We start from the raw sequence: 9174 nt of genomic DNA, 5'->3' as shown, positions 1-9174 counted from the left end.
TTGTTTTTTTTTCAGTTGAGTCACTGGAAAAATAACATTAATAGTATACAATTGGATTTGCTCTTCATAATAAATAAAAATGCTGAATAAGGAAGCTTCATTCACTCATATAGATTACAGTACGACTGTGGATAAGCAAAATGAAACTGTTTTGTTAACTAGATACTTATTTTTGTTAGGAAAGAACAACCAACGCAACTGTCCATATTAGCAAATAGTGGGAAGATTATCCTTGACATGGGAGAAGATTATTGCATAACTGTCAAACTAAAAAAAGAAAAAATTAGTTAATAGATTTAGGGCCAACTCCTGCTTTTATATCACTATACACAGCATTCTCCTTGGGCCAGCTTTTCAGTGGGAGGAACTGAGAAAGTAGTTAGCAGAGCAGAGTTCCACTACAGTCAATCATTTCACTAAGGGAATTAAATAACTCAAACTTGCATGCATGCTGGAGAAAAGGAGAAAAAAAGTCATGGATTACAGCCCACCAGCTAATATCCTCCCTTTCCAATTCCATTTAAGCAGGGTTTGTATGAAATGGAGAATCAAGGTCCTCAGTGTCAACAGGAGCCTCTCTATCTATCCAAAGCTAAATTTGGGTTTTATTTACTAAATTAATTTTCTTCCAAACATCAAAATCAAAAACATACAAGTGAAACAAGAACTCCTTGTATTGTTTCAGGTTTACAAAATGAGTAAGGAGCTATGTTAGTTTCAGCTTATTTAAGTCAAAACAGATTATCTGCATTAAAAATTTCTGCTTAAGTAATGTTTGGTTACATCACATCACTGCTTTTTGTATTGGTGTCTTTGTGAGCAGAAATATTTTGCACTGAAAATGTCATCATATCCATAATGTCCTTTTTGGGGTTTTCTTCTAAGTCAGTTTTTATTGCTCCAACTTCTGCTAGCTTCCATTCGAGCTCTGTAACAATAAATGACAATTTATGTTGATAATTGCAATAAATGATTACAAAATGCATTTATTCATAGAACACACAAATTATTTAAAAATTTTAGACARTTGCTAACTACATTTTCGTACTGTGTTAATTAGAACTGGATATAATCACAATAGGGATAGGAGACCACCTGACAGCAAAACCGCTCACTTGTGCTTGGGCAACACTGCAGTGGGTAGTGCTGATAAGAGACAAGGGACTCCAATTTCTTCCTCCCCTTAGTCTGGAGACCTTCCAATACAAAGGAAGATGTTCCAGCAGAGTGAAAGTAACCTCAGTCTCCCAATTATCAGGCAGGTGCAGAAACAGAGGTTATCGATTTGAAAGCATCCAGATTTCCTTTTTTTTTTTTTTTTTTTTTTTTTTAAACACACAAGATTCCAATTTTACCCCCCAGTTTTTCCTAGAAATGCTGTATAGCCTTGTGGTAAATAATTTTGGTTGATTTAGAAGAGTAGAAATTAACTCTTCATGTTTTTCAAGAAAGGCTTCCAAATATGAGTTAAATATAAACTGATGCAATATCTAACTTGAATCAGAGGTAACCAGGAATAACAGAACTGGGAGGAGAACTATCCAATGAAATCGATAACAAGGAAAATTGGTGTCCCTTAAAACACTGAATAAGATTATTAAATTACCAATTGATTTTTATTTTTGGACATACTGGCAGATGTTGAAGTGGTGGTCAGTGAACAGAAAGTGGAGAGTTGTGAGAATAAATGAACACAATGATTAGATATTATGGTAACAGAACCACATATGTAGTTTTGATACAACAGCTACAGAATGTATTTTAATAAAACTTGATCTGCTATAACTCAGAATTACTTAGAAGAGAGAACAGAAGAATTCTTGTCAAGCTAATCTGTAGGCCTCTACAAACCTTAAATCAATACATAGATAATACAGTTTGCTCCTAGTAAAGACAAACACCCCAAGACAGATTGGTAATACAGTAGAAAAACCCTATTAGCTTATTAACTGGATTAAACATTATCACTTAAGAAGAAAAGGATCTTTTATTAGAGAGTAAATTCTCCATCTCACCAAAAATATATAGAGCCATCCCTGCAACAATCCAAATTTACCTCAGTATACTATTTAACTGTGAAACTGCAAAATACCATGCTTATTAAATATTCTTACCAGAGAATTACATAAGTCATTCCTTGCTTCTTCTGCGCTTTTTTTCCCCTATAAAAGTGTTTTAAAATCTTTTCCACCTTTGAGCAATGATCTTGAGATCTGATGATTATTATAGAAAATCTGAAGATTGTTAAAGGGAATAATTTAAAAAATTCTCTTACCTTCCACTTTAAGATTTATGCCCCCACATTCAGCTACTCCAATGAACCTGCCTTTTATTTGACCAGTTTTATACACAAATATTGTGGGTAAACATCTGTCATGGTAGTTCTGAATGCAGCTGTTCACAATGGCTTTGACAAACTTGGCTTCTGGAAACCTTTTGGCTAGCAGGCCAAGATGTTGGTTAACTAGTAAACACATTGGGATGCTAGAAAAAAATAAGCAAGTTTGATGACACTTCCAGTGTAACAATTTGTAAAACAACTAGAGTCTATTAAAACCAAAGCTTTTGAAGAATAAATATACCTTTACATGTGGTTAATCTTTCTACTTTAATTTGTGATAGGGTTTACAGTATAGATTTTAGTTAGCTTTTTTCTAAGAAGAACATTTTGGCTTAAAGAACTATCCAAGTAAAAACTTCGAATACCTATATAATAGGCACAGTGTATGAAATATATGTCATTAAAGCTACCAGAAGCTTCAAGAATTGTGTTTCAATTTTGTTCTCCACTAAGATTTTAAAGTTCATTTTGTCCATTTGTCCAGGGTTTAAAGGAAATTTTAAATTTATAATTTCACTGTAAGTTATTTAAATTACCTTCCAGTTCAACATTTAATTACTTCTCCAGTCTTTTAGTACCATCTGAATAACCTCAAGGAAACCTTTGTGTAGTCATATTACCACTACAGGCCTGCTCATTACTTTCATAGCTAGTATTTGCGATGCAATCACCATATTAGCCTCATTTTAAAAAAAAGCAACGGTTTTTGCTGGGTCTCCCTTTAGCCTTTTAAAATTAGGATCTTTATTGTAACAGACTAAAGTTCAAGAAGCTGATTTATCATAGAGTTCCAGCAGCACCCTCTGGTGGCCAAAGACAGGTAGGGTTGCAGTTTTGGAATAACAGATTCGTTACACTCTAGCCACAAGAGGCTTGGGAGATTTGGTACTCATTCCTAAGGAATTATGAATTTCCTCACAGACTCGTATTTATGCACTGATGAAGCATAGAGTTGATCCTCCAGTAAACAAAAAATGAAAAGGAAGAAAACCTTCTATTTTGTTTCTTCAGATGTTTAAATTACAATAATGTAATTTGAACAATTTCATTTGATTGACCTATTCCTTGCTCCTGGAAGTAATGTTCCATTCCAGGTGAGGAAGAGAGAGGGAGGGAGAGGGAGGGAGAGGGAGGGAGAAACTTCCTCCCAATGGGCTTAAAAAGAAGGAAAAGAGAAAGCTGGTCTGAATCTAAAAACCATGTTCTTAAGCATTCCATACTAATTCTAGAGTTGCTAACATATGCTGAAGTAATCATGGGAGTCTTCTGACATTTCTGCTGGATCCCATCACAATGTCTGCTACCACTAGAGAATTTATTCGAGAATTGATAAACTAACAATTTCCCTAGCATTTTTTGATTTTTCAGAACTATTATTGGAGTCAGTGGGGAATAAAGGTAGAATAATCATGTAAGAGAACATTTCCTGAGAAAGGAGTCTGCAAAGGAACTTCCTTTAGCACAGAAAGCAGACACCAGTTTCTCAGTGAAATTCAGAAATCTCAATGAGATTCAGTACATGGCGATAAGCATACACCTTAAGAAATTTTTAGTACATGTGATGAAAGGTGACGTGATTAATTCTCACAGAGTGAATTAACAAATCAAGGAGGCCCCATCCTGGGATCATTTTCCAGGGTTCCACTGGCTCCAAACAATGGCTATTTCACTAAAGTCTCTTTATTATATTTAATTTTTCTTGGTATCGCTTTTTTCTTACCATCTGAATTCTTTCTATTGAAGCACTCAACATCTAAACAAAAAAGTAATTACCTTGATCGATAAAGATGAATTATAACCCAAACGTCTTTTGGAGCATTTGTAACTTCCTTTACATACTGCTCTCCACAAATTTCTCTTAGCTCCCCATACTTTTGTCTCCGCTGAAGACGCTTCCATTCTTGCAAGCGTTGCTGCCTAATTAAAAAAAATAAATGTCTTTGAAAAATTTTAAATGCATTTTATAATAATATAAAGTGCATTCCTCTCAATTCCTTTAAACAAATTGCTTTGAATAATACTCTGTAGCTCAAGGTCTTTTAGTATCAGTGGAATATTTCTGAGCTAGAAAGGCTTCTCTGCTAATCTTTATTCAGTAAGATAGCATTAAAATGTGTTTTCTTCTTTTATGTGCATACATTAATGTCAGATTTGGGAAACTTATGTAACAAACATGTTACACAAGTGTTTTGATAGTGGAGACAGTAAGAAAAATTAAAGAAGATGCAAATTGTTTTTAAAATTTTGAAAATGAGATTAGTTTGAGCAAGAATTACCAGTATTCTGTGTCCTATTATACAATGCAATTTTAAATACTTCATGAAAATTGGAATGTTAAGACATTAGATGGCAGTCTTCAACTCTAAAAATATTGACACCATAGACAATGAAAAATGCCTTAAGATTTGCTAAACTAAAAACAGCTATTTATTTCCCTACAGAAGTAGCTTTCTTCTTTAAAAAAGAAGAAAAAAATTTTACTAATATATGTGCAACGTTATTATACTCTAGCAAGAATGCATGATAATTTAGGTTCACAACTTTCACATGATGAAAGCACGATTATCTTTTTATGAGAATACAGCACTAGATACACAGAGTTAATACTAGAATTATTTTAGTAATTTTAACAATGCAAAAGCACTGAGTCTGGATATTCTAGACAGAATAAATGTTTTGATCATATTATCAATTAAAAAATATAAAAGTTTTATTCCAGCACTGAAATACAGTTTTTGCTTTAATAGCATGCCGCCCTGAATTAAAGTCCCTTTGTAGGTAGCATGCACCCCATGTACACAAATTCAGTATCCTTTGAAAAAATGGGACCATACATGCATCCTGTTTCTCCTCATGCTCTTATGCAACGTGATAGAGAGAGAGATGACGAGAAAAAGAATACCCACAACCGACTCCATTTCCTCCTGATTTGAAATCTACAGAAACTGATATCCAAAAGAACAGACAAAAAAGGGGTTACAGGATTGCTCCTTTCTCTGAGTATTCATCAGCACTGTTCTAATTCCTAATGACTGGCAGAAAATGGCATCTTTAGAGCAGTAGAGTGAAGAGCAGATCTGAATTAGTCAGAGAATAAACCCTACTTGTGTAAATTAGATGTTGTAACTAAGATGGGTATACGACACTTCAAACATGCAACACTTTTCTACATACAGTGGTATGGTGTATTCTCATCCAGCTGAGCTGAGCAATGCATATTGGTGGTCTCTTCCTTTAAACATGCAGCTTTGAGATTAAATTAAGTATTTTAAAAGGGAAATAACTTTTTTTTTTTTTTTAAACAAAATGTCAAAGTAAATCACAGTGTAAATTCCCTCTTTGCTATTGACAATCAGGAGGAAGTAGGACAGTAACTTTAGTGCTGTCCCCTCTATCTGCTGGCAAAGGAGCAGAAGGTGAAACAAGGCAGCTGTGTCACTCAGTAGACATTACTATTCAAAAGATTCTTAGTTTATTTTTCAGGACCATGTACAGGGTCCAGCGAGGGGCTACTAAGATGATAAGGGACTGCTCTCCTATGAGGAAAGGCTGAGAGAGCTGGGACTGTTCAGCCTGCAAAAGAGAAGGCTGAGAGGAGATCTTATCAATGTGTACAAGTATCTGAAGGGAGGGTGTCAAGAGGATGGGACCAGACTCTTTTCAGTGGTGCCCAGCGACAGGACGCGAGGCAACGGGCACAAACGGAAACACAGACAGTTCCATCTGAACATGAGGAAAAACTTTTTCACTGTTAGGGTGACAGAGCACTGGAACAGGTTGCCCAGAGAGGTTGTGGAGTCTCCTTCTCTGGAGATAATTCAAAAGCTGCCTGGACACAATCCTGTGCAAGGTGCTCTAGGTGACCCTGCTTGAGCAGGGGGATTGGAGTAGATGACCTCCAGAGGTCCCTTCCAACCTCAACCATTCTGTGATTCTGTGGACATGTACAATAGTGACACATGCATTGTTAATCTGGCTAGGAATATCTTGCTATACCTGTACATTTCAACAGCTTTCATATCAGCCTCATCAAAGTCATCTTCAGCTTCCTTTAATTCTTTAAGATTCATTCTTTCATAAAGTTTCACTAGAACAAACAAACAAAAAGTCATGTTTTGTTCACTAAAGTATCCACAAACACTTTAAATGTCTGTATGAAAATTATTACACAGACATGGAATTAATGAAAGAAAAAATGTACATGTAATTTTAGAGATTAGTCAATTTTGGTATAGCTTTGTTTAAGAGAGAAAAAATGAAATTATTTAACCATTACTGATATTTACTTGCTTAGGTACTTGCATGTGCTATGTCCTTGGATCTAACTACATCTGTACTGGGCTCTACTTCTGCCCAGGCCAACTGGTGGGAGTCTAGAAAGGATTGCAAAAGTCTGCAATGGAATGATCACAGATCTAGAAAAAAAGGCTTAGAAATAAGTCCAAAAGAACTGAAGTTGTTAACATAGAACAGTGATTTAAACAGTGTAGTATGCAGTGATATGCCATTCTGCCACTTTTTTATTTTTGGATATTACCTTCTAATACATCTTTAGATAAACAGCATTCTGATGAACAGTGCCTCCAAGAATTTGGCAGAAGCTACTGCTGAAGTCACAAAGACTATGTGTTTTCCCTGTTGTAAATTGTCAAAGAAACACACAGTGCTGAAAACTGCTGAACCAACTGTAACTTGCATCTCAATTTGGAAGTCTGGAACTTGTCAGAAAGTGAAAATTACTACAACACATTTAAACAAGAGCCGAAGTGGGTCTACGCAAAGCTGCTTGCCTGCAGGAATGAAGTTGGTACCAAGGGGCACAGTTTTACACAGAGGTGCCACTCCCAGTTCCTATTATGGTTGTAACTACACTTTCATGCTTTCTGTTCTTCAAAGGGAAACTACGGGAAGCCACAGTAACAATTTTCTAATACATACTGGTATCTGCAAAGAAAAAGAGAATACATTTTTCTTCATGCCCACTGTGGACAGGACATGGATGTTTGCATGCCAAAACCCAATTCTGGACAGCAAAGATACTTGTACAAAATTGTGATGACAGATGTAAAGGACTGTCTGTTAATTTGGCTCATAAATCTCAAAACTTCTCACAGAAATTGAAAATATTAATCATATGAGGAGTTTGGAGTAACGGAAAACAGTTACAGGAAGAAAAATATTCTGCTACTGGAAAGGGGGAAAGCAGTTGTAATAAAATCCACATGTTCTTACCAAATTACAGGAGTGGATTACTACCAATTTGTTTGAATGTGAATCTTGCTTATACTGCCTAGTCCCTTTATTGAAATGATGCAGGTGAGGTATCTGTACATAACAGATGCCATATTGTTTGTCAGTAATGTTACAGTATGTTTAATTCAGTATCCTTTTTTAAAAAAAGGAAAACACATCAACTGGGTGAAAATAATTAAAATAAGAATATAATTATTATACAATATTTATGGCTCAAAAAGCATTACTGCAAATACCTCAGATTTTCAAATGTTGTTATATTAATGGCATATATATTTTGATTTTACTTGCCTTCTGCTTCTTTCTGCAAGCATAAAACCATTTCTTCAATTTCATCTTTTGGTTTTTCTTTTGGAGGAAGAATTCCAAAGTCTCTCAATATGTCATTCCATTCAGTATCTTCATTTGGATCCTGTTTTGACATTATGAAACAAAAATAAATCAACAAATTAGTCACCCATGCCCCCTTTTTAAACCAAAACCAGCTCTTTTTCACTTTGGCATATAGTAAGGTCATAACAAAGGCACACTATTACTTAGAGTATGCAATATCTTCATGGACCATTCTCTAATCTATCACTAATTTTCATTTGGCATTTTTCACTTCTGGACAGACAACCACAAGAAAATGAGAGGGGGAAAAAAAACCCTCAAAATTTAAGCATAATTAAACCTATCAGTCTCCAAAATATCTGTTAAAAATTTTGTCTAAAAGATATATAGAAACCTTCTTCAGAAACCCAAAACATCACTCACATATACATAAAGAAACACAGTTTTATACAGGCATGACTTTTCTATTAATATTTTAATATTACTACTAAGCATTGACATTCTGAATAAACATGTAAAAGCATACCTAAAATCAGAAAAGAAAAAAAGCCCAACTTTTTATTTTAAATAAATGATTAATACTAATGTGTCAACATGCACTCCCTGATATACCATGTTAATTTACATCACAGGACTTCTGCATATATATATGTGTTATGGAAAATCAGGCTCGCCGGCCTCCATAACAGGGTCCGACCCTAGGTTCTGCTGAGGCAGAAGTTCGAAGTCAGATTGAAGAAAAATAAAATTTAATGACATACGTGTGGTAATTACAGCTCGAGCTGGGTGCCTCCAAAGAGGGACCCCGAACAAAGAAATCCCTGGGCAATTATACCCTTACAATCTAAATTCCCCACCCCTTAAGCGATAGTTTGGACCAATAGTAATAGTTAGGTCTCGGTTCTTCCCCTTCTTCACTGGGCCCCTTCATTGTCTCTAGACAGGCCGCTGCTTATCTTCAAGGTTGGCTACTCCTGCTGTCCATGTAACTTCTTTATCCCTCCAGCTTGAACCGGCTCTGGGGCCCCCTTTTACTTATCTAAGTAAAAGTTCACAGCAAGTTCACAGCCTGAGGCCTAAGGCTTCAGCAAATTTAGCTACTAATGCTAAGCAAGTTATGCTAAGCAATTAATTCTAGACAGCTTCAGTTCAATATTCTCTAACATATGCGCATAGGAAAAGGCAAATACAGGTTTAAGAATAAGTTATGTGTTCTCCTTCTTTGATTTAAAAGTATAATCTTTTGG

The 9174-nt window shown here is 35.3% G+C and overlaps 1 protein-coding gene across 1 annotated transcript in view; it reads right to left on the bottom strand.

Moving 5' to 3' along the window:
* Positions 1 to 307: 307 nt before the first annotated feature.
* The window catches only part of PDCL2 (phosducin like 2), a 42350-nt gene continuing 33483 nt past the window's right edge, over positions 308 to 9174 (bottom strand). Inside the window, exons 7-11 of the mRNA XM_026086409.1 lie at positions 7886 to 8006; positions 6338 to 6428; positions 4115 to 4258; positions 2276 to 2484; positions 308 to 928 (exon numbers count right to left, since the gene is read on the bottom strand). Coding sequence (XP_025942194.1) covers positions 780 to 928; positions 2276 to 2484; positions 4115 to 4258; positions 6338 to 6428; positions 7886 to 8006 — 714 coding nt within the window. The 3' untranslated portion in view covers positions 308 to 779. The remainder of the gene's footprint in view (positions 929 to 2275; positions 2485 to 4114; positions 4259 to 6337; positions 6429 to 7885; positions 8007 to 9174) is intronic.

This window comes from Apteryx rowi, unplaced genomic scaffold (assembly GCF_003343035.1).
Source record: "Apteryx rowi isolate R43461 unplaced genomic scaffold, aptRow1 scaffold_692, whole genome shotgun sequence".
Classification (NCBI taxonomy): Eukaryota; Metazoa; Chordata; class Aves; order Apterygiformes; family Apterygidae; genus Apteryx; species Apteryx rowi.
Note: the sequence above shows the minus strand (reverse complement) of the source record. Positions and strands in the feature narration are given on the sequence as shown.